General features: G+C 38.0%; 1 protein-coding gene across 1 annotated transcript in view; it reads left to right on the forward strand.

Annotated features, from left to right (window-relative positions):
• The window catches only part of Plxdc2 (plexin domain containing 2), a 403,081-nt gene that overhangs the window by 342,560 nt on the left and 34,450 nt on the right, over positions 1-26,071 (forward strand). Inside the window, exons 10-12 of the mRNA XM_050152598.1 lie at positions 9,326-9,392; positions 14,055-14,202; positions 15,479-15,517. Coding sequence (XP_050008555.1) covers positions 9,326-9,392; positions 14,055-14,202; positions 15,479-15,517 — 254 coding nt within the window. The remainder of the gene's footprint in view (positions 1-9,325; positions 9,393-14,054; positions 14,203-15,478; positions 15,518-26,071) is intronic.

A 26,071-nucleotide genomic window follows, 5' to 3' on the forward strand; every position in this document is an offset into this window, starting at 1 on the left:
GGTCCTAGAGCCCGAACAGGCTGGGCTGGGAGATGTTATGTGGTCAAAGAGGGAAGGGGGTCAGACGGAGCGGGCGGAGAGGGTTGTGGATGCAAGCTGGGTGGGATAGGAAGAGAGAGGAGGTATCGGGCAGAGTAGCCCCTGAGGATGACCAGGAAGTGTAGGAGGGGTGTCTGAGTTCCCTGTCCTGGGCTGCTGCCGCTGTCAGAAATTCACTCACCCCAGTGTTGTCTCTCCTGGTGCCTGGACCGGACGGAACTCCTTGCTGCTAGGTGTCTCGTGAACAAAGGACCTACCTAGCTTGCTGCAGGCAGGCTAGTGGGGACAAAGGAGCTAGCACCCTCCCGTTTGCCCTGCTGATTCGGATTCGGTCCTAGAGCCCGAACAGGCTGGGCTGGGAGATGTTATGTGGTCAAAGAGGGAAGGGGGTCAGACGGAGGGGGTGGAGAGGGTTGTGGGTGCAAGCTGGGTGGGATAGGAAGAGAGAGGAGGTATTGGGCAGAGTAGCCCCTGAGGATGACCAGGAAGTGTAGGAGGGGTGTCTGAGTTCCATGTCCGGGGCTGCTGCTGCGGTCAGAAACTCACTCACCCCAGTGATGTCTCTCCTGGTGCCTCTTGTCTGTAAATTTATGTTGTTTATTTTGTTTTTGTTTTTTATGTTTGTTTGTTGACAGAGTCTCAATTTGTATACCTCCGGCTGTCCTGTAACTTTCTATATAAACAAGGTTAGCATAGAATTCAGAAGGACCCTTCTGCCTCTGCTTCCACGGTGCTGGGATTAAAGGCCTGTGTGACCACACAAACCCCCCATTTTCTGTAAATTTCTAATAAAATGGCTAGTCAAAAAGAATTCATGGAATGACTATGAAGGAATAGATTCATTTATATTTTAACATACTTATTGGACAGTGTTTTAAAGCTGAGGGTCTTAATCATGGGGTGGAGAACATGATGCCAACTATGCAGTAGATTGCAACAAGAATGTTAAAAAGAAAAAAAATGGAACAGAAAGTGTGTTTATGTATCATGTGGATCTTCGGAAATAAAATAAAACAGAAAAATCACAAAAAGCTTAGTTTCAGAATATACAGAAAATTATTTTAAGCATATTTCTCAAATAATATTTTAAAAAGCATTTGAGCCTTCTGTGTTGGGCATTCTATGTGTACATACCACAGGTTTATACCAGACATTTTCCTCAATGGTTTTCCACCTTGTGTTTAGAAACAGGGATATAATCTGAAACTAGAGTTCACTGCTTAGCTAGACTAGATTGGAGTTCACTTCTCAGCTAGACTGGCCTGGAGTTCACTGTTCAGCTAGACTGGCTAAGCAGTGAGCACAGGAGCTCTGCCGGTCTCTGTCCCCAACCTCCTTGGAGTAATCCATTTTGACAGGAATGAAAATTTCTCGAAGTCCTTGCTTTACATTTGTAACACATTCTTATGCAATTGACTACCTGCCTGAAATCCACTGAGACATTCTTCACTATTTCTCTACTGGTTTAAAAAGAAAGGAAAAACAAAAAGTAAAGTCAATATTTATGCAAGGGGCTTGGACTTATAAAATTATGGAAGACAGGATGCTTTGTAATGAAGGATCCTTGCACTCATTACAAAAGTCAAACTTGCATCATTTACCCACTAAGCAGCTGTTTCACCGGGAGAAGCAGCGCTTTTCAGTTCAGTTCAGTGGAGAACAGAGGTGCATATTAAAATTATCAACAAAAATGTATCGCAGTCTTTTTCTCAGATTATTTTCTTCAAATAGATTTTTACTATTTCCTAATGAAGAAATATTTTAATCTTGTATATTTCCTGAGCAGTACTTAATGATGAGATATACCAAATAATTTAATTTAATAAATATCCTAAATCAAATAATCCCAATTACTTTGATGTAAACATACCAGAAGTTAACATCTGAGTCCTTTTCCCTCATCTGGGCTTAGTGAACTGCTGTGTGTAAAACTTACATTGTTTCCCTGCATCGCGATTTGAAGCACATTTCAATCAGCTCTCACATGGTCATCACTCTCTCAAGGCTCTGAAAACTCGAAATTGAGATCATTTTGCCAACATGAGCAGTGGCCTTTAACCAGAACGGTTTCTGAAAGGGTTAAGCTAATACCAATAAGCCTGAGTGTTGGTCACTCCTGGTGTTGCTTCTTGCCTGCTGTGAAGCTCAGAGCAGTCTAGGCCTTAGTGGGGGACATGGCAAGGAGAACTCCAGCATGAAAAGTCGATTGTGAAAATATTTTTTTCTTTCCTTGTGGAAAAAACATATCAGTGAATGGTGAATTAACAAGAGGCAGGTTTCTTTAACCATTCTTTGGAGGACATGAATAGTGGGGATTTCTGACATAGCAGAATAGGAAGGGTGAATACCTCATGTTATGTTTGACAAATATATATTAAAGTTACTGTATATTCAAGACATGGAAAAAGATTGAGCCTTTACTACTGTATGATCAGTTTCTCTCTCTCTCTCTCTCTCTCTCTCTCTCTCTCTCTCTCTCTCTCTCTCTCTCTCTCTCTCTCTGTGTGTGTGTGTGTGAGTGTGTGTGTATGCTCCATTCCATATATGAATGGCACCTGCTATCCCCTGCTATCCAATACCAGGTGATTTCATCCCTATTTTCCACTAAAATTCTCACTCAGAGAAACTTTCCTGAATTCTGCAGGGAACTATGTTTATTTACATTGAACTATGACTGTAAGCTATAGTTAACATCAAGAACTTAATTCAAAGAAAACATATAAGGCTTTAGAGTGGGAAGAGGAGGAGAGAAGAGAGGAAAATGATAAGAAAGAGCAATAGGGAATCTGAATATGGTCACAGTACCTTAAATACATGTATGAGAATGTAACAAACCTGGTTCTATACAATTAACAATGCATTAAAAGAATAAGTCACATTCTTATGTATCAAGGTAAAATTCCACAATTTGTCTTGCAATATTGTCTGCTGACTAACTTCCTGATAGATTCTTCTGTAATCCTGTCTCTCCCAGAAATGTGTGCCATGAGAACTTTAAACATCACGTTTGTTGAATTAAGATATTTTGGGGATAAAATTTTAATACTACACTTAAGCCAACTAAGAAAACAGAAATACCGCATAGTAAAAATGGCACATCATTCATTTTTCTAAATTAAAAGTATTAATGATAAAGATTGACATTTTAAACTTTATGATCTACTTTCTAAGCTTACACCCTCTAAGATTTCAAAAAATAATATTTCACATTAGTTTTGAACCAAATCATTCTGTTTATCGTGTGTCTGTGTGAGAGCTTTTAGAAACAAAATTGCTGTGATTTGAGTTATCTAAACTCCTTTAGCTTCCCTAATGTGTGCATTAATAGTTGATTTCCACCAACAATATAGACTCTCCTTGCAAAAGTAATCCTATTTCTGAAACTATTTCTTAGTGAAATAAACAGAAGTATGATGAGGTTTATACCTGATCTCTTGATTTGATAGATGCTGTAGGTAAGAAGAACCTTGTTTTCCGGGTCACCTTGCTAGTGGAGTTCCTTTATCATGTCTTGGAAGAACCACTTAAATCAACACATCATTGATACTGAATGAAAGCAGGGAGGGCTTTGAAATGTAGCTCTCTAGGAGCTCAGAACTACGTGGGGCTAAGAAGAGAGTAACTTGGAAATACTAAAACTGGGAACAGTTGTTCAAGGTTCCTAAAAATGAATATTTGAGCCGGGCGGTGGTGGCGCACGCCTTTAATCTCAGCACTCGGGAGGCAGAGGCAGGTGGATCTCTGTGAGTTCGAGACCAGCCTGGTCTACAGAGCTAGTTCCAGGACAGGCTCCAAAGCCACAGAGAAACCCTGTCTTGAAAAACCAAAAAAAAAAAAAGAATATTTGGGGAATATTTTCCAAACTGTGTAGCCTCTATTTCATTGGGTCTAGGTGGAAAAGCTTTGATCTCTCTCTTAAGAGTCTGTGGTGCCAATTCTCCCATGTGATAAGGATTTTATACTATTAACTATATACTTTATAAGATGTGCATTCGACAGTAATATGATACATAGGACAAATTCTTAAATATTTTATCAATTTTGCCGGTAAGAGGAAATTCTCTTCACGGGTGTCTGATTTCCTGCATGCCTACTATATTGCTATCATTCAAGTATTAAAAACAGCGTTTTCTAGATCATTACCATAAAAGCAAGTCCTTTGCTTTTGCTTCTCATGATTATGCCATGTCTCCTGCTTCTTTTATAGATGGGGAAATAAACTTAGAAAAGAAAAATAGCAAAATTCCAATCAGATGGGAAGACAATACTGGGGTGTTTGTTGTATAAGCTACTACTAAAGTAATAGACTATTGCATAGTTTTTAAATCATTAGAAAAGATAAAATTTCAAATTTTTCAGTCTAAAATTAAACTATTTGAGGTGGTAGATAAATATGTTAATGAATTTAATTGAATTAACCCATATTGTGATATCACTTTATTTCAAATAAATATATAAGTGTGTGTGTGTGTGTGTGAATGCCTGCTTTACCATAGCAATGTGGAATATCTTACTTATCTTTGCTACCTATGTAATATCTTGGTAGTGGAAATGCAGCAGACAAAGCTGACAATTGAAAGAAAACAAAAACAAAAACAAATTCCAGTTGTCACAATACAATAGAATCTTTTTGTTGTTGTTGTTAAGTAAGGGAAATTGTGGGGTGGTGAAATGGCTCAGTGGTTAAGAGTGCTTGCTGCTCTAGGGAGGATCCAAGTTCTGTTCCCAGCATCTCAGCCAGGAAGCTCAGAATCGTTTGCAATTCCAGCTTCAGCTCCAGGGGGATTTGATATCTCTGACCTCCACAGGCACATACATTCGCCAAATGTGCATGCACAGTCATGCCTGCCTGCACACACACACACAGACAAATCTGAAAAGAATAGAGAGGAAAACACACCTTAGAAAAAGTTCTAATTCAAACACCTTACTTTGAATCATGCTTTCTTGAAAGCCTGGCAGGATCAATCGAGCACAGCCAATTGTAACATTGATACTTGTACTCCGTATTGAGGCCCTCGGAGCAGGATGTGCTGACAAAGTTGATGGGAGAAGGGTATCTCTCTGAGCGGAGAGAAGGCTTGCATTTTGGATCGACTAATTGGGTATTCCAGACTTCTGCAGTGTGAAAGAACATAGCAATAGCAGCCAAAGGCAAGCCGTTTGCTTCTGTTGGCTGTGATGGGCACAGACAAGGGTGGGTTGCAATAGGTGGACTGGAGAAGTGGTCATTGGTCCTGGTCACAGCCTACAGGAAAACAGTAATTTCTGAATGTCTGTTTGAAATGAGTAACGAAGGGAAATGCTTGCTTACAGTGGAAACGACTGAGTTCCGGTTGCCAGAGAATCTTGCTCAGTTCACTCAGTTAGCAGGCATTGCAGATTAACACTGTTAAAATGTTGGAAAATCTACATACTAAGAAGACACGCCACGGCCAGGGTCACTCTTTGTAGGACTGTGTTGAAGAGACAGAGAAGGCTAAAAAGTGTCTCAATGGAGACGGGAAAGTCTTCCCCAGAGTGCTTTCCTTTTATTTTCATACAGTTTAGAAATCATTTAAATTTACATAGCATACATGTACCGATTGCTGTTGGATACTATTTATATCAGTAAATATAAAGTAAAATCAGAAAAGAAGACCTCAGTTTTACCAGTTTCCATGTAGGTATGTCTGTAGGTACATATGTATCATGTGCATGCAGGCACATGTGCACCTGATTGCACACATGAATGTAGATACCAGAGGTCAGTGTTGAATGTCTTCCTTAATCACTCTTTTCCTGTCTGAATCATCGCCTAACAGATTCAACTAGACAAGCCAGCCATCAAGCCTCAGGGAAATGTTTTTAGTACTGAAGTAATAGCTTTTGAGTGGACACACAGCAATACAGACAACTGAAGGAAATTGAATTCCAATTTGTCACAATATAATCGAGCATTTAAAAGCAACAAAAATGTTGCTAAGATGAAGTCTAGCTCATATCCTTCATTTTCAACATGTTTTCTCCAGCTGTGCATGGGCCAGTCTAACCCAATCTGTACTTTCCTGGCACTGTGACTGGGGACCCAGCCTACATCACCCACTGTTTCCTAAGTGCTGGGTACCTCAACTCAGATCTTCACACTTGATTGGAAAGCCCTTACCTCATTGAGCAGCCTACCTGGTCCTAGTTTTGGCCATTTCCAAAGCAAATCCTCAGTCCTTCCCAATTTTCATAAACTACAGAAAAATTATTAGGAAATGAACTGTGAATAAATAAACAAAATGAGTTACTTAATTGACTTCACACAGAACTTAATTTCACACACTATAACTTGAGGATTGTTTAATAAATCAAGGAAACTGTGTATTCTGTTTTTTTCCCTGGTAAATTTAGCAAATGAAATGACTATTTTTTCTAAGTTAAGAAATTAGCCTGTGTCACAATTGTTAAGATTTGGTACAAGTTTATTATAAGTTAAATTAGTATATCCAAGTGAAACTTTTAAGTAAGAGTATATTAAAACAAACTACATTTTAAAATTATCTGTAAATACTAGTGATCAAGCAACTCTTAAGGACTTTTTCTTTTTTCAAAAAATTGCTATATTCATAGCTTCCAAAAGTAAGTATTAACACATTCTTTAATATTTAAACAGGTGACAGATAAGAAGGTACAGCAGCCATCTCACTAACCCAGAAATAAATAAACACCACATCCCACAGTGTCATTGAGCAACAGCAACATAAAGCAAAGGAAAGCAGCCCATGAATCACCATCCCAGAGAACCTAGACAACAGCGAGGACCCTAAGAGAGACATACATAGATTTAATCTACATGGGAAGTAGAAAAAGACAAGATCTCCTGATTAAATTGGGAGCATGGGGACTTTAGGAGAGTGTTGAAGGGGAGGGGAGAGGTAGGGAGGTGAGCAGAGGAAAAGGTAGAGCTCAAAACAAAAAAGGAAAAAAAAAGCTACAGCCACATAAAGATCCGCAGCATCAGGATGCCAACGCTCACATGGACCTTTATGCCACCCTTGAGCTTGTTCAATGCAGGTGTTTGGTATAACACAGAATCCAATGGGTTGATCTTTCAATGGGTCAGTCTGGAGAGAATGATAAATATGGTCTGTCTTGCTGACAGAAAGGTTGTTTTCACATTCCATTGAATTGAATTATGCTCTCTTGGGCAGAACCTTGTCTCTGGTGAGGATTCTTAGAAAAAGCCGTAATGTGAACTTATTTCAAAACAAAGACCAAAAGAACAGTTGCAAATTAAAACCATAATAAATATTAAGTAAGAATTGGATGACATTTATTTTGCTAAGTAAATAAATTCCGTTTAGATTAAAATACAGCACCACATTCTTAACTATAAATATATATTCAATTATTAAAATTAAGGGGAGTATAAATATCCTTAATACCAATAGACTGACAAAACTAATTTAAATTTCTATGCAAAAAGATTTTAAGAGTCAGATATATTAGATATAATCAGTATGATAGTCTGACTTCAATTTAAAATGATCTCAATCAAATTTAGCCATTAAGTCATGAGTAACTGGGAACTGGGTTGATGAATCAGTGGTAAGAACACTATTATACAGATTTAAGGCTCTGAGTTCAAATCCCACAAATTCTTGACAAAAACTGAGTGGAGTCACTTATGCACCTGTAACCTTAGTGCTTTGGGAGGTTGGAGCTACCTCTACAGATTTCTGGGGGTTGATGGCCACCAGCCTCATTACTGGTTCAGTGAGAAAGTTTGTTTGAATGACAGAACAGGACACCTGTCATCCTCTTCTAGCCCCTGTGTGTCCCAGGCCTGCACACCCACAAGCACGCATAAACACATACTACACATATATACCACACACAGACACACACACATATACACATAACACACCAAAATTATTATTTAAAAAGGTAAAGGTAAATGAACTGTTTTATGAGGGAAGAAGAAGAGTAAAACAGTTGGTCACAGCACTTTACGAAGCTTCTTTGGGTCATGCTCTGGGTTGAAACTGCTGGGTCTTAACAACGAATGTGCTGTAAAGGCCAGATAAAACAGACAGAAAAGTATTCCCATTGAGGGAAAGACTCTGAACACGATTTTATTGATGTGATACTTGCCAAATCAGACATCTTTGGAGTGACCTAATCATGCATAGCTGAACATTTCCTTCAAACACACTCAAGATCACTGGAGAGACTTACATGGCACAGAAAAGTTGTTATAATAAGGTTGCCACTTATTATAGGGAAAGAAAATGAATTAGAAGTAGGATTGGGAAAAGATTCATAGGACATAGCCCAGCAAACCTTGTGAGACTAGGAGTAGCTTCCAGTTGTTCTCTTGACAGCAATGTGTGACAACATAAGAAGCTCGCCCTGCTTTGATGTCTAGGGTTCGCCTTGAGGATCAGTCCGGCAGGGATGAATGGCTGCCTTAAATCTCATTTGTATCTCAGGCTCAAGGTCTCCAGAACTCAACCTATTCAGAACAGACCAGGAATCTATCCTGGAACTAACTGACATTCCTAACACGTCACATTATCAGCATAGTCTCTCTTGTACAGTCAAGAGTTAAGATCACCTTTTAATCGAGCAGGTTATACCAGGGAATAACGTGTTGGTTCTCAAACTGTGACTTACAACCCCTTTGTGGCCAAATGGCCCTTTACAAAAGTAGCATATCAGATATCCTGCATACCAGATATTTACATTAAGACTCATAACCATAGCTAAATTACAGTTATGAAGTAGCCATGGAAATAATTATATGATTGGGGGTCACCATGACATGAGGAACTGTATTAAAGGGTTGCAACATTAGGATGGTTGAGAATCATTAGTTTAAAGGTTATCCCATGGAAGCTGTTTGAAGACTTTAAACCTTTGAGTTTACTACACAATCGAGTGTTTATGAGATGGGGATACATAAATAAATGAATAAGAAATATTTTTAAAATGATGACTACAAATGATTTCTATGCATTTATTTTAGTGAATAACTGGGAAAACGAGGGAAAGCAATCCAACATTATGTAATAGCGATTTGTTTATTTTGCTTAGGGTTACACCAGCGTTGTGTAGTGTGGGAGGAGTTGGGAGTGATGGCTTGCTCTGTGAGATGCTGACCCTGGAGCAGGGATTCAGTGAGTGAAGTCACTCGGTGAATGGTACATTGAGGCTATACAAGGCTAGAAATCTGATAACTGTCTATTTACCAGTCTTTTTCTTTCTGTTCCCCTCCCTACATGCTATGCTTCCTCTCTCCAACAATGGGTCTTTGAAGATGCTCCAGTGGATTCGATCGCCACCGGCAGGACTGGGTGGACAGTGGATGTCCGGAAGAAGTACAGGTGTGTTCTGCCGTAAATCACTGGCACCAGTTTTACATAGCTCATGACATTGCCACTTATTAGGGTGGTGTCTAATGGGGTTCTTTAATAAAACTCAAAACACTGAAAGTGAATCCTTAATATATGCCAATCATCAGGGCTAATGGCTTGCATGTATCACCACACTCTATTCTTACCCTCCTTTCAAGACATACTGTTATTGTCATGAAGAAAAGAAGGATGAAGGAATAGGGGATTGGAGTGTTTCATGAGAGCTTCCAGCACTAGGTACCGATATAGGGATCTGGAGATCCAGGATTGAATATATATGCACAAAAAAGCAGATTTTCTAAATATTTCCTCTTTTTTATCTTTTAAGTAGTCATTGCTCCTCTTTTAATATCATAGCAAAGTAATGGTTTGAGGGAAAGATTGATTGTAGTGAACTTGCTATGCTGTAATAAGCAAGACGTGGGTAATGTGATTATTAGTTTTTTTACATGAAAAAGCAATTTTAACTTGACTAAAGTTTTCCCGAATCTTACTGTTAGTCATTTCAGAGTTCCCTAAGTTTTATATGTGCATTAAGTATTTCTTGTCCCTATTAAATGTGAGTATCTGTATGAATATATGTGCACTACATGCATGTTATGCTCACATTGGCCAGAAGAGGGCAGCAGGTACCTCCATTAAGAGAGAGTTGCAGGAAGTAGTGAACCTTCTGCTGTGGGTGATGGGATTGAAGCTTCAGCTTTATTTAAGGACAGTGTGCATTCTTTACCACTGAGTCATCTCTCCAGATCCCTCTTTCATTGAATTTTAAAATATAAATTTTAATGGCAATTAACAATAACATACAAATTTTCTCATCTAGTGACTCTAGTCAAACCCCAGTGATAAAAAAGGAACCACTAGGAATATCGTGGGTTACTAGGAGCATTGTGAAAATACACTTGAGTTTGGATAGCTCATAGAGGTCTTGAGAAATGCTCTTTTGAGAACATTCTGCGGCCCAAAATGCACCTCAGCATGTGAGGCCCTCAGTCAGATCCCAATATTATAAAATAAAATTTAAGATAAATAAACAAAAGTAACACTCTTGAAAGTCAACATGATATACATGTAATCTAACAAGCAGTAGGATATGAATTTGAGGCTAACCTAAGAAACATGGTGAAACCCCGTGTAAAATCTCAACCAACAAACTGACCAACATTGCTGAGCTTGCTTTTAAAAGCACTATTACTGTGGATGCTTTAATCTGGATTTTGTTATTCACTTGGGGAATTAGAGCATTTTACATGAACCATCATCTATCTCAATTATCTCAGTTCTATGACACATTTCCATAGAACACATTGACAAATCCAGTTGTGTTTTCAGACCCTTGTTTTGCTCATTGTCTTTGTTAGGGTTTCTGGTGCTGTAGTGATACACAATGACCAAAAAGCAAGCTGAGGAGGGAGGAAAAGCTTTATTTGACTTACATTTCCATAGCAGAAACAGGGCAGGAACCTGAAGGCAGGAGCTGATACACAGGCTGTGGAAGGGTCCTGCTTACTGGCTTTTACCCTATGGCATGCTCAACCTACTTTCTTATAGAACCCAAGATTACCAGTCCAGGAATGGCATCACCTGCAACGGTCTGGACCCTCTCCCACCTATCACCACTCATAAATAAGAAAATGCCCTACAGCAGATCTTATAAAGGCATTTTCTCAACTGAGGTTCCCTCCTTTCAGATAACTCTAGCTTGTGTGCCAAGCTGGTATAAGACACATTCATGTAACCACAGTTTCCTCAAAAAGATACTTGAAATTAATGTTCATAATTGTGTAAAAGTTCAGAATATGATCCAGATATTTTAGCTTTCTTGCTCCAGAAGCCTTACAAGGCAGAGAAAAGTCTCCTGGGTACAGTGGTGGATAATTTACCATGCTTTCTAGACTGTGGGTACTAAAGGTCAGAATCTGATGCATTCTGTAATAATCCATGGTTCCTCTTTTCTACAATTAAATTATCCACATCACTAACTTTGTGTGGTAAGCAGTCCTTTCCTCACAGTTAAGTACACAAGTTCACCAAATCCAGCTCATCCTATCTACTGTTGATGCAAGGTTGGTCTCCTTTAAGCAACATTGGTATTGTCATTTGTTCCTCTGGGCCAACTCTGCTTTTATATTTGAGTTTTCAGTGTTACTTAATGTATTTTGTTCCCTTTGAGCAGATAGGGTTTTATCTGGGGAGGAATGATGGAAAGGTAATAAAGAAGCATGTTTAGAGATTTTCTTTATTTTGTGAAATTTCTAATACTCTTTTGAAATTTACATTATATACACAGCCTTCTTCTTTTGTAAATGCAAAAGCAAACCAAATCCAAGATTTTACCTTAAACACAGGATTGTTTATTAACTCAGTAAGAGCAATAGACAGCAAATTCAATCCTAGACTTCTTTATTTTAAGATGTCTGGGACATCCACCTGCATATGTCTTTTCAACAGATGAATGTTTGAGCTTGGCTTTCAAGAGAAGAAGGTCAACTTGAGATGCAGATTTGTAAACATTCAATATCAAGATGTTAAATGAAACTCTGGACATAGAGATGGAAGTGCATAAGAAAACACAGAGTGAAAGTGAAGGTCAAGAAATATACACAAAAGTTGCAAAGCTAAAGGGAGGTAGAATAAGAAGGAAGCAAGGGAGCTGTAAGAGAGGAGTCAGAAGATGAGCATCACAGAAACCGAGAGTGGGCCTCTGTGTTCACTAATGTGGATTACCCATAGGTTTCCTTTGGGAGAGTTAGTAAATATGGAGATATACAGAAACATGATAGGAAAAATTCCGAGTTAGACATGGAGCAGTAAAATTGTAATTAAGTGGAGAAACTGAGAGTTTGAGATGATCCAGGTAAACCAAACTCCTAGGAAGTCTGAATATGACTAGATGGAAAAGTAGAATAATTCAGTGCCAGGATGTATGGTGGAGCAGTGGGGGTCTAGATAGAGTGAAAGATTAGGCATACTTACCTTATGTTAGATTGTTAGCAGTAACAAGTCATCAGAGAATTACACATGACTGATGTTGAAAAGAAAAAAACAATATCCAAATACCAAGTTCACAAAACCCAAGGGAGTGAACTGAATTGAATGCAGCTGGAAAAAATATGAGGCATGATAGCTGTCCTCTAGAATAGAAGGAAGGGGGATATGCTCAGGCAGAAACAAGTTTGATTTGTAAAGAAATCCTACTGATGGCCTCTTTCATCAAGGAAATGAAAGGTGAACCCAGGGCATAACAGGGAGAATTACTCTGGGATTGTTGTTGTTAAGTAGAGTGAGCTGGTACCACGGCCTTTGAACATATGATTATCCATATGCGAAACCATTTCCAGGCACTGTTGATTTTCGGAGTGAGAATGCTGATTAGTTTGTGGAGTTTGGGGATGACTGTTCTGTCCTGCCTGCCTTTGTCATGTGCAAGGCTAAGGAAGTACTTTTGCTTTGTGCAGAATAGGGTATTTTCCAAAAAGGTGCTTAAAATATGTGATACCTAAAGGTACTGAAAAGTTAGGTGGCGGTGGTAGATGAAAGGACATTAAAACAGAGCAATTATTGTATATTCAAGGGAGAAGAATCTCAGTGTAAAGTACATATGGAAAGAAGTAAGATACACGAGCTTTGAGAACAGTTCTAGAGATTTCTATCTGAATATCAGACATTGTGGATTATAGCTGGGGAGGAGTCAGAGCTAAAGGAATCTTTGAAGCTGAGATAATGCAGTAATCTGAGCAGAGAATAAACCTAAACCTATAGTATATCTGACTAATGATAAAGCATCTTTACAAAAACTCTTCATTCACTGTGAAAAGATTCTTCATTCTCCATTCATGACAAGACAGTTACTTACTAAAAGTTTCCAAATATGTCATGAGTACTGCCCATATTTAGAGCAGCCACCTTTTATCAGAGCAATGAAATCTTTGAAGCACAAAGAGGATGTTCACAACATCAACTTCTAGCTCTAGAATAAGAGTCCTTACTAGTGAAAACTGGGATTTATTTTTGTAGGTTATAAATTTTAAAAAAAAAATGAAGTGTGTTTCTTCTGGTATCTTCTGTAGAGCCCTGCTAAGAAGAATTAGACTGGGTTTAAATGAAAGATTTATCTATGTGGTTTTGGATATTTCATGAGAGAAAACAAAATTTAAAATTTCTCTTCAACCTGGAAAAGATTAATTTTGAGGTTGTACAATAGCCTAGAGCAAAGAGGGAATGCCTAAGATATAACATTGTCGCTTTGTAGACCCAAAGAGGTGTGAAACCTTTTCTATAGGTACACGCTTTTCTTCTAACTTTAACTTATTTCGCCTTTTGATGTTACATATTTCATAGATATTTCTATAAAATTAAAAAAGGTAAGATAAAGAATGGTACAGAAGGTTAAACACAGGTGAAATTGTGACTCCAAATATCTGCAGATGTGTGTAATTTGTTGCATCCTCCTCCTCTCTTATCTTATATACTTCATAAATTAGCAAAATCTATGAAGAGTCTGACACAAAAATAATTTACTCTTGACATCAATTTGAGCTGTTTTGTAGTTTAAGTATGATTTCTTTGATGTAAGTTTAAAAGACAAAATGTGTTCAGCCTGCTGATTTTCACTTCTTTGTCTCCTTTCAGTCAAAGGAGAAGATGTGTGAGAGAGCAGAGCCAGCGGAGAGTTCTCAAACCACCACAACCTCACACACAACCACCACGCAGTTCAGGGTCCTGACCACCACCAGGAGAGCCGTGACATCCCAGCTGCCCACCAGCCTGCCCACGGAAGGTGCCCACAAGATTGTTTGCTTGTTTTTATAGGAAAGAAAAGATTGCTGGGTAACACCTGCTTACTGGAGAAAAAGAATATTGTTTGGCTAATTAAATGCTCGAAAAATTTTTCAGATTCAGAGTTACCATGGGCAGAAAGCACACTGCATTCTTTATATATACTGTTCCTCTTGTTAAGCCTTAGTGATTATCCATAATCTGGCTTCTTTTTTTCCCCTTAGAAAAGAAAAATTCACTTCTTTTCATGTGGCTAAATTTATAGTCATCAAACTACAATCTTGATACATTAATCAAAAGAAATATGCACATAAGTGACTATTGTTATGAAATTCTGAACAATAGATCATTTTACTCACATACAGTTATGCAGTGGTGTTTCCTGAATGCAGTCAGTCACAGAGACACTGAACAAAGTTGTTCTTGAACCTCCTTTTATGGAGAAGAAGGAACTACTAAAGTGCTAATGCCTAGGTAAAATTCATGTGTGGAAAAACTATAATAGTCATTATTTGATAACTTTCTATTCTATATGGTATAATAAGGAGTAGGGGGCAGAATATTTCTTTAGGGAAGAGCATAGTTTCATGTCTTATTGTCATAAATGTTGCTTTCTTTGGAATAAGAAGTAAAATTTTAAGCCTTAGCTCTTGATTGAAATTTAAGTGGGTATTATAAAGTGGAACACATAGAGGTGGAGGGCAAATGCCAACTGCATTGTGTTTCTCTTAAAAGAAACATATACTTAAATTCAAATTATTTGGGGTCATTATTCTAAAGATTGTGAAAAACGTGCTTTAATTGAAACTCTATCTTTCATAATAAAATATAACTTTTGAAATGGAACATTATGCCCCCTGTTTAGCCATTCAGATATAAATTTATTCATTACTGATACAAATTAAGATAAACCTTTAACTATTGATAAATCCTAATTATTCCTTTTACTTTGTAATAATCTCAGTCTTGATTTCAAATAAAGTCCTATTGTAAGTTGTTTTTGAAAGTTAAAAATCTATTTCATGCTATAGCTACATTTTTTTTATCATTCTCACAGAATCGAGGGTCAGATGTGCTACTAATATTTTAGCCTAAACCATCTCTGAGATAAATTTTATTGCTGTATCATGTAAAGTTGGATCCTGTTTTCCCACTGAGCTAGAAATTAGTCTCTAAAGTATAAAATCCAAGTGTTTGAGTAAGACAGTTGCCAAGTAAGAGATTTGTGCACCGTTGAAATCTTTTTCTGCTGTGATAACGGTCACCTTCTCTTTCAGATGACACGAAGATAGCACTGCATCTCAAGGATAACGGAGGTAGGAGTGCATCCCTTTCCTCTGGAGATACTCGTAGACCCCAATTCATTGTACTCATTTTAATAGGCTAAAAGGGCATGTGGGAATCCAAAGACAAAAGAGGGTTAGATTTCATTCTGATTGGTGTTTAACATGTGAAGAATTCAGTGGTTGAGTAAAGAAATAAAAGGAAATCCTAATCCTTGTGTTTGTCTATCCAAGTGCATGGCCTCACCACTCTATGAGGTCAGACGTCAGCCACAGGTATTGGTGCATTTTCTTGCCCTTTCCCTTAGGGCAGTGTGTGTAGTTATCTGCGCAAGGTTTTTTTTTTCTCTGAAATTTATGGTTGGTTGCTTTTCATATATAATTAAAAAGTAGGTCGGTAAGCATGCAAATATATTATGCTAGATCTTTTCATCTGTTCTGTGATGCAAAGGACAAAATTTAAATATTCAAAAGAACATCGTAACAGTAACAAAGTTTTTCTAAGAAAACTTAGAAATATCTATACTGGTACTTGGAATTTTAAAGAAAAGAGTTTTTAGATAATACAATGAAAAAATATTAATTATGTTTTAAAATATATTTTATTAAATTATATTTACTCATGTTTATGCTAGGTATTAATAAAAAATTAGTGAGAAATTCTCTGTTTCATTCAAGAAAGGATTGCAACTTGCTAGCAGTGTCTAAGACATGAAAAATCTTTGACAGTATCATGGTCTATGTATGGGTTACTTCTGTATTTTCATATGGTTTACTAGCTGAAACTCACTCATGAGACTGAAGTAGTATGATCATGAGTTAAAGATCAGTCTCTGATAAGTAAGACGAGCTTGTCTCAAAATAACAACAACAAAAAGTGACGGGGTGGGAAGAAAAATAGTTGATAGATAGGTGATATATTTGAGGCTCTTTCACTTGTAATTGTTGAAAATAGTTGTTACTCAATCAGCATTAAATAACAGTCTGTGCATTCTCGGATTAATGTGCACATCTCTGGAATTTACACCAGTCCATGTAAAAGAAAAATAGGTTGATTTTTCTGTAAGTGTTTTTATACCAGCTGTCCACTCTTTCATATTTGCCTAGTGTTTTGATACAATAATTTCTTATACGTTATTGCACTAAATCAGTAAATGGAAACATTTACAAATGGCCATGTGAATTCCAGCTGTAAAAACTAAAATCATAGATTTCAAAAGATATTAGCAATTCTCCAATACAAGATTTTCCAGAGAGGGTTGCTGATAAGTATCTTTTGATCCTAAGTCCTAATGTTGAGAATGAGGAGACACTGTATTCTATGAAGTGGGGTGTTCATTCACACTGCTTCTGAAATCTTCTCTATGTAAAGAAGGAAATCCAAGACTCCAGTTCAAGCACTTTGGATAAATTTTGGTCCCACTGCCAGTGACCTCACAGACTGCCCAAGTCTCACAACTGTCCCCCACATTCAGTGAGCTTAGCTTGGTCCTATGCAGGTTCCCTCTCTATCACTCCAGAGTCAGTGAGCTCTCGCTAGCTCTAGTCAGCTGTTTCTGTGAGTATCACCATTGTGGTCTTGACCTCTTTGCTCATATTATCATTCCTCCCTCTCTTGGGCTGGGGGGAGGGCCTTGGCCTGGCCTCCAAGTGGAGAGTCAGACTTTGTTAACTCTCATGGGATGTCTTATTCTTTCTGAGGAGTGGATGGGGGGTTCGGGAGAGAGGAAGGGAGGAACAGGAGGAGAGGTAGGAGTGGAAATGGAGATATGCTATATAAAATGAGAAAAGATTGTATTAAAAGAATTCTTAACTTTAAAAAAGGGGGGGTGTCAGGCGGTGGTGGCACACGCCTTTAATCCCAGCACTCAGGAGGCAGAGGCAGGTGGATCTCTGTGAGTTCGAGGCCAGCCTGGTCTACAAGAGCTAGTTCCAGGACAGGAACCAAAAGCTGCAGAGAAAGCCTGTCTCGAAAAAAAAAAAAATCCAAAAAAAAGGGGGGGGGGAGGCATTCCCAAGAAACTTCTGGATTTTCTCTTATATTTGTGATAACAAAATTCTTAACATAAGTAGAATTTTCATGTTTGTTTTATTTTTCTTCCTTCATTTTTCTGCTTGTTTGCTAATAGGAAAAAAAGGATTACTGTAATCTTTCATTAATTGGTATAAGATTCTCTGAGTGGACAATCATTAAAGTTTCTTCAGTGAAGAATTGTTTACAACCTTGGTTCACTCACGCATCCATTCACTCATTTCTTCTGGCTGCTCGCTATGTGAAGTCTTGCTGCAGGCCTGCAGCTGACAGTAGTGGGCGATTGTTAAGCAACTTCTTTACTTCGGTGAATATGCCCTCCAAAGGATCTTCAAAATGAGGGAAGATATTCTGTCTGGCATTTCTCCAGTATTCGACTACAAAACTGTCTTACAAATAGTCTCTCACATAATTAATATTTTGTACAATGCACATTGAAAGGAGATCTCTAATGTGTTACAAATTCTTCCCAGCAACATCTTAGTTTTGTTTAAAGCATCGAAGAATCACACAACAAAATACATTCTTAAGCTATGCATTATGATTATGCAATAGATTGTGATGGTGGGGTGGACCACATAATTTTATTAAACCACATAATAAAAAATTTGAAGTACACTTGACAATGAGTTGCTGCAGTTTCCGATTGTATATAGATAATTGATAAAAAGGGAGCCATCAGAATCCAAACTATCACAAAAGTATGAACATTTTCCATGCCTTTGATTGTTTCAGGTACAGTTATCATAGATGAATTCAAGCTTAATCAAGAATTCACTTCTAAGAATGTTTGGCTGCAGACAGAGCTTGATAGGCTTTCTAAAAGCCTTGGGTTTGAGCCCTAGCACAACAAATCAACAAAAAGCACTTAGGAAGTTCAGAATTTAGTTCCTAGAACTCACCTCAGCAGACTCAAAACTGTTTTTAAAGCCAGCTCCAGGGTATCTGCTACCTCTGGTCACTTTGGAAACCCATACATTTATATGCATAATTAAAAATAATAGCATAAAAATCTTTAAAGTAATACAGGAGGTTAGAATGGCTAGCATAAATAGAGACCCCAGTTTCAATACTCACAAAAAGGAAACTAGAAACAGAATGAAAACAAACAAACAAAATGGTTACTCAAGTTCAATGGGGTAAAAGTAGCAATGGGAATTGATGTAGGAGACTCCCTTTCATTGATGGCTTTATAAAATTGATTCTTCTTCACAATAGAAGGCACTTATGTTTGATTTGAACATAAGAAATGCCAATGGTAAGCTGTTTACTTATACCCACAGCATTTTATTTCTTTACTATAATAATTTATTATACTTAATAATATTTCATTTTTTACATAATCACACATTGGTTTCCATTTCATCTGTTCTGTTAAAAGCAGTATGCTTTAATGTTCCTCTGTAACCCAATTGCATCATAACCAGTGGCCTTCAGTCTCCAAAACCCAGGCATATCCTGTAGCTTACGTTCAAAATTTAATTTCAAGTTCTTTCAGCCTAATTTAATTTAAAGTTCTTGGCTTTTCTAGAAATTCTCCTTTAACTAACCTGGAAAGGGAACCTAGATCATGTTCTTGGAACTCATAAATATGTGGATAATTGCTATATGCACTTGAAACAAAGTCTCTTTTGGATTTTCAGATCCCAGGGATCGTTTATTAGAAGAATTATAACTTTTTTGGGGGAGGATGGGGGTTGATTTTTGGGTTTTTTGAGACAGGTTTTCTCTGTATAATATCCCTGGCTGTCCTGGGACTCACTTTGTAGACCAGGTTGGCCTTGAACTGAATTATAACTTTTAAGAATGTCTGAACTGTATTTATTAGCAGGCATGACTACTAACAGCCTTTCTGACATTTGAATAGGTTAACTTCAAATGCCACTCACCACCTAATTAGAAAAGTAAGTGTCTCCAGGATACAAACTGAAGACAGTTATCCCTGACTCAGGAGAGGTCTGCCGGCTGAATCAAGAGCAAGCATTTTAATGAAACACAATTTTCAACTAGAATTCAACTCAATTTAGCTAACCTAACTGTGCTTTTCTGGTACTCTGCAATTGTGAAAATTATTTCAAGCTCCATAACCTTGAACAGATTTCATTATTTTAAATTTATCATCAGATCTCTGAAAGTACCCAAATTGTATTCTTTACTGATTGCCTTAAAGGTTTTTCCTCTTGATTGATTTGAGTTTCTTTAAAAAAAAAAAAAGTTTGAGCATACATTTTTAATTGCCAATATTTAAAGTCAGCCCTGCAAACAATCCTGGTATAGAATACAAGGCCAAGTCTGCCATTTCTTCTTATTGATAGAAACCTACTAAACCTGGAACACAGAAGCCTGGCTTTTCTAAGTCAGAGGGTGCTGTCTGCCCTAAGAGATGATGCAATCACTGCATCGCAGCATGTTAGGTTAACTCTCGAGTGAATGTCTCGAGAGTGGATGATTGTGAAAAACCAACAGAGATGACTCTGAGGTTTTCGTGGCTCAAGCTCAGGTTCTGTTGTGCTCAGTTTCCTATGTCTACCTTAATCCTAAGACGTTTTTTTCTGGAAAGAAATGTTAGAGCAGGATCCTGACTTTCACAAAACTGCTTCTGAGGTGCTGGTTTTTGTTTAGCCTTGTGGCAGATCAGATGTCTACTGTTACATTTATCCTTCAGTCGAATTATTTTTTGTCTCTCATACATAAATCATCAAAGCAGCATGTCTTCTGCTGTGTTTGTGCAGCCTTGTTGTGTTTTTTCATCTACTTCCTTTGTGTAGATCACAGTCTCAGAGCAAAGGGAGGCTGTTATTTGCTTTTGACAGGCTATTGAATATCTATCACCTTCTGTTTGAAACACTGTAAAATATCTTGGCATTTTGTTTTATCTCTGGCTTTGTTTGGCTACTTTTCATGCTAGCCCTAACTGGATTCTGAGCACATATCTAGTGTAACAGTGAAGACTTCTTAAGCTTTGAATGTTTTAGGTCTGCCCCAGGATTGAGGATTTCTCTCCTCAACTATTTTAAAGAGTTTGTGGTTCTCACCCCTTTCTTTATAATGAGCTTGTGTGGTTGTTTGCTAATTTTATTATTCTGGCTTACAAATATATTCTAACTTGTGACTGTCCTAAACCAACTCAATTTTAACCTTTGGGCTTAGGTCTCAGGGATCAATAATCCTAACAGTTCTAGTAAAAAGTAGTTTGATCTAAACTTCATCAATATTATTGAACATCAGAAGCATTAGGCTAGGGAATCTTGTTCAAATATGTGCATTTTAGCAAGACGTTGGAAGAACAGAACTGTAGCCTCAGCTAACCAAGAGCAGGAGATAGAATGACTCACATACCAGGGCCTACCTGAGTTACAGAGTGGGCTCAAGGACAGCCTGGACAAACTAGTGATGACCTGCATGGACATAAAAAGCAGAAAAAAGACTGAGGTTATAGATCAGAGACATAATGCTTGCTGGGAAAATATAAGACCTTAGTTCAATTTACTACAATTAACCAATCAAATTCAGAGACTCTACTTCAGATACCCTAAAAATTCCACTGTATTTCTAACCAACTCTGGACTAACGGCATTGCTACCCCTTCTCAGAATACACTTGATTATCAAGAGTTGAGAGTGTTTGATTTCTCCACGCCCAATTCTTAGAACAAGAGTGGTTCGTGTATCTCTGAATCCACTCCTTTGTCTCTACACTATGGCTATCCTGAAGCACTTTCATTGTTGGCAAGGAGAAACTGACTCCACTTCCACATGATCGTAGGTGCAGGTGTCCTGAAAGCATCATCTCTGCTGCTCTTGTAACCCTCTGAAGGTAGTGCATAAGAATCAGTCCATTTTAGATATTGGCAAGTTTATTTGTTTTAGCAAACATGGTTATGCTTTCTGCTTTACTGAACTAAATCAAATTGCTGTTTTACAATTATTTTTACCTTAAAAGTTTTAATTTCATTGTTTCGCCTAATAGCTTGAAAAATTGTTATCCAGCACAGGGAAAGGAAAAAAAAAAAACTCAAATTGCGATATCCCTATATAGTCTATGGTAATGTTATAATGTGTAGATGGGATTTGTAATCACAATTTTTGCTGCTAGTAGAACATAGAATAAAATATTGTTACAGAGTCTCTGGGAAAAGGTACATGTACCCTTCAAGTTACTGCAAATATATTTCCCTTTAGTTGCTTGCAAATGCCCTACCATGCCCATCTGATCAACAACTACATTCTCTTTGTGTCCAATTTTGTATCTATCTACCTTATTCTCAGACTAGAAAAGAACCAGATGGGCTGGTTTGAATGAGAATCCCACCCTCACACCCATGGGCTCCTACATTTAAATGCTTCCTCTCTGGATGGTTGAACTGTTTGGGAAGGATTAGGAGGTGTGGCCTTGTTGGAGGAGATGTGTCACTGGGGATGGGCTTTGAGGTTCAGAAATCCATACCATTCTCTGGTAGCACCCTCTGTCTCCAACTTGTGCATCTGCTTGTGAGCTCTCAACTCCTATCCAGTGTCATTCCTCTGCCCGTTCCCATGCTCCCAACCATGGTAGTAATGGACACTAACACTCTGAGACGGCCAGTCCCCAATAAACTGTTTCTTCTATAATTTGCCTTATGCATGATGTCTCTCACAGCAATGGAAAAGTAAGAAACAGCAGGTGTGGTACATCTGTAATCCCAGCAACTGGGAGATGAAAGTAGGAGGAACAGGAGTTGGAGGTTATCTTCAGCTACATAGTAGGTTCAAGATTAGCCTGAGCTACAAGAGACCCTGTCTCAAAAACACTGTGTGTGGGTTGGGGAGGGGATAGGGATTGGGAGGGGAGGAAGGAGGAGGGAAAGGAAGAAGGAAAGAGGACACAGAGAGAGGAAACTATCCTCCAGGCTGTAGAGTTAAGCAGCAGATTCTGTTCATTTGTGTGTGAACAAACAGTGCTTGCTTATCCTATAATACAGTGATTAACTTTAAAAAAATCACAATGCTCAAAACCACTAATCTCTTATAACAGGTTGATGTTCCATTAATACTAATTTCTACTTTAGTTTTCTTCTTTGGTGTTTAAATAACACCATGCAAAAATTTAAATATGTCTTGGCCAGTAAAGACAAGGGCTAATTACTTAACACTAATTCTTAGGTGTTGTAAGCTAACTCTGGTCAAATGTTAGTATTTCAGCTGCAGCAATGAATATCAACTTGCCGCATAAAGTCTAGGCAGAAGTATTTTTACTGCATGATAGTATTAATGTTCTGCAACCATTAGTCATTTAAAATACAGGAAAGCAGGGGAAATCATTTAAAATACAAAGCTGAAAATCTTGAAGACAGCTAAATAGAAGGGTAAAATGTATTTGTTGGGCCTAAAGGAAGCAGGAGAAAAAGCGAGGTGGAGCACAGAGCAGGCAAATACCACCAGACAGACAAAACAATAAAAGGGCAGATGTGTGCCAACAATGATAGTTGTCTGACTGAAAATAATAATCAGGCATTGCTTACCAGATTATTATTCAACAGCAAGATGCATAATCAGAGGCAAGGCTAAGTGACAAGAGTGTTTCCCCAGCACACGTGAGGCCCTGGGTTCAATGTGTGGCATCACAGAAAGCACAAATCAAGACCAGCTACGTGCAGTGTATAATTAAGACCAGCTATGTGCAGTGTATAATTAAGGTGCCAGCAAAACAAAGGTTTACGAATATAAGGAGCTCCAAGCTGAAATCATGGGAAATATGTACACCATTAGCACAACGTGTAAAACCTGGATGTGTCAAACTAAACTTAAACACACGGAGGTGAGCAAGAAAATATGAGCATGAAAGAGAACCAGTTCATCAGGAAAAACATTACAATTTTTAAAAATTAGTTTAAAAGGGGGCTGGAGAGATGGCTCAGTGGTTAAGAACATTCCTTGCTCTTCCAAAGGTCCTGAGTTCAATTCCCAGCAACCACATGGTGGCTCACTACCATCTGTAATGAGGTCTGGTGCCCTCTTCTGGCTTTCAGGCATACACACAGACAGAATATTGTATACATAAGAAAGAAAGAAAGAAAGAAAGAAAGAAAGAAAGAAAGAAAGAAAGAAAGAAAGAAAGAAAGAAAGAGAATTAGTTTAAAAAATAGAGGATAAACGAATGCTGTAATTTGAACCAAACTATCAACCAACTTGGATCTGATCGACTATGAGTAGATTTAGCTTGCTGGTTAAGAGCACACACTGTGCAATCATGAGGACTGGGGTTTGGATCAAGTACCCACATTACAAGTCAGGCATTCCAGCAAATGGCCGTAACTTCAGCTCTGAGGAATCCTATGCCCCCTTCTGGCCTCAGGACCTGGACATGAGTGTTCACCTGTGCACACACACACACACACACACACACACACACTCATGTAGGCACATTCACACAAATTAATTATGTAAATTGTAAAAATAAGTCAAATGAGGATCAGTAAAAAGATACTGTCTATTAACAAAGACAGAAGATTTTAAATTTTCTCAGTAAGAAGTTATGCATGTATAGATTGAAATCTATTAGTATGAGCAATAAAACATCAGCACAAATATATACATTTTAGTCTCATTAAGTGAATTAATTTTTACTAATCAATTGTTTTTTTAATTTATTTTACATCCTGACCTCAGTTTCCCCTCCCTCCTTTCCTTCTGTTCCCTCAATCCCTGCCTCCCTTCTGCCCCACCATCCACTTCAGAAAGGAGCAGGCCTCCCATGTATGTCAGCAAAGCACGGCATATCAAGCTGAAGTAGAACTAAGCTCTTCCCTTCATATTGAGACATTCCAGTATGGGGAACAGATTCCCCAAAACCAGCTCAAGTAATAGAGACAGACCCTAATACCCGCAATAGGAATCCCACAATAAACCAAGCTACTCAAATGTCACATATGTGGAGGGCCAAGATCAGTCTCATGTAGGCTCCCTAGCTTTTGGTCAAGACTCTATGAGCTCCTATTAACCCAGCTTATTTGTTTCTGTGGGTTCGCTTGTGATGACCTTCACCTCCCTGGCTATACGATCCTTCTTCCCTTTCCTCAACAAGGTTCCCGAGTTTGGCCCAGTGCTTGGCTACAGATCTCTGCATCTGTTTTCATCAGATACTGGATAAAGGCTCTCTGTTGACAATTAGGCTAGTTTGGTCTGGGAAATACAAAACATTTTCTCTTATTTGTGAGTCTTAGACTTTATAGTCTCATAAAAGTTATATAAGAGGCAATGATATGAAAGGAGAAAAACTGGGATATAAAGGGGATGAATAGGAGAAAAAGGTATGGGGTGTGCACTTATATAACCCTGCATAATAACAATAAAATAAATTTTAAAGGGGAGTTAGGGAGAAAACACAATAATCTGTATTATGCCCAAATATGTAGCAAGTTGATAATACTGAGTAATGTCTGAAAAATAAAGAAAAATAACAAAATATTAATAATACTCAAAGAAATGATGATGAAATAAAATAAAATAATGACATCTTGCAGTGAGGTGAAGAGACGAGCCAGACACGTCAGAGCACTTGTAATATGACTCAGTTTATATGAGATTCATGGAAAAGCAAAGTTAATTTACAATACTACAAATCAGTTCAGCCCTTGCCTGTGGGTTAAGAATGATGAAGACTGAAAGAGGAAGCCGAATTATTCAGTACATTTAATTGTTACTATTTATTAATTATGTGTCTGTGTGGAGATGTGTGCAGATGATTCCAGTTGTCACTGAAGGCTGAAGCCAGAGGCTTTGGAATTCATCTGGAGCTGGGGTTGTAGGCAGTTAGAGTTACCCAGAATGGGTTCTGGGAACTTAAAGAGGAAAGGAAGGGGAAATAATGAATTATATCTCAAAAAATTTGAGGAAATAATTTAAAAGGGAATACTTTTACTTCTTTCTTTCATATTTGTGTCTCTTCTTCCCTTTCTGTTGTTGTATTGCTTTATCTAAGAGCTCAAGTGTTATATAGAAAAGAAAGGTGGATATTGATCATCCTTGTCTTATTCCTGATGGTAATAGAAATGTTTCCAGCTTTTTAACATTCAGCCCAGACTCCTGAAATAATCACACAGAAACTATATTAATTAAATCACTGCTTGGCCTATTAGCTCCATCTTCTTTTTGGCTAGCTCTCACCTATTAATTTAACCCATTTCTATTATTTTATATTTTACCATGAGTCTCTGGATGTCTGTCTCCAGCGGCAGCTCCATGGCTTCTCTCTGACTCCACCCTTCTTTCTATTAATCTGTGTATTGCCATGTGGCAGTGGCTTGCTGGCAGTTTTTGCATGTCTGTCCATGGCAGTGGCTCCATGACCTTTCTAAACTCCACCTTCCTTCTCCCAGCATTCAGTTTAGTTTTCCTCACCTAACTCTATTCATTTGCCCTATCACAGGCACAGACAGTTTCTTTATTAACCAATGGTATTCACAGCATACAGAGAGGTATCCCACACATTTGTGAGTATTTTGCTGAGAATTTTTAATCTATGTTCATTAAGAAGATGGGTCTATAATTTTTCATTGTCTTTATTATTAGCATTAG

The sequence above is a fragment of the Alexandromys fortis genome, unplaced genomic scaffold, assembly GCF_014885135.2.
Source record: "Alexandromys fortis isolate MF-2015 unplaced genomic scaffold, M_Fortis_MF-2015_v1.1 scaffold_54, whole genome shotgun sequence".
Lineage (NCBI taxonomy): Eukaryota > Metazoa > Chordata > Mammalia > Rodentia > Cricetidae > Alexandromys > Alexandromys fortis.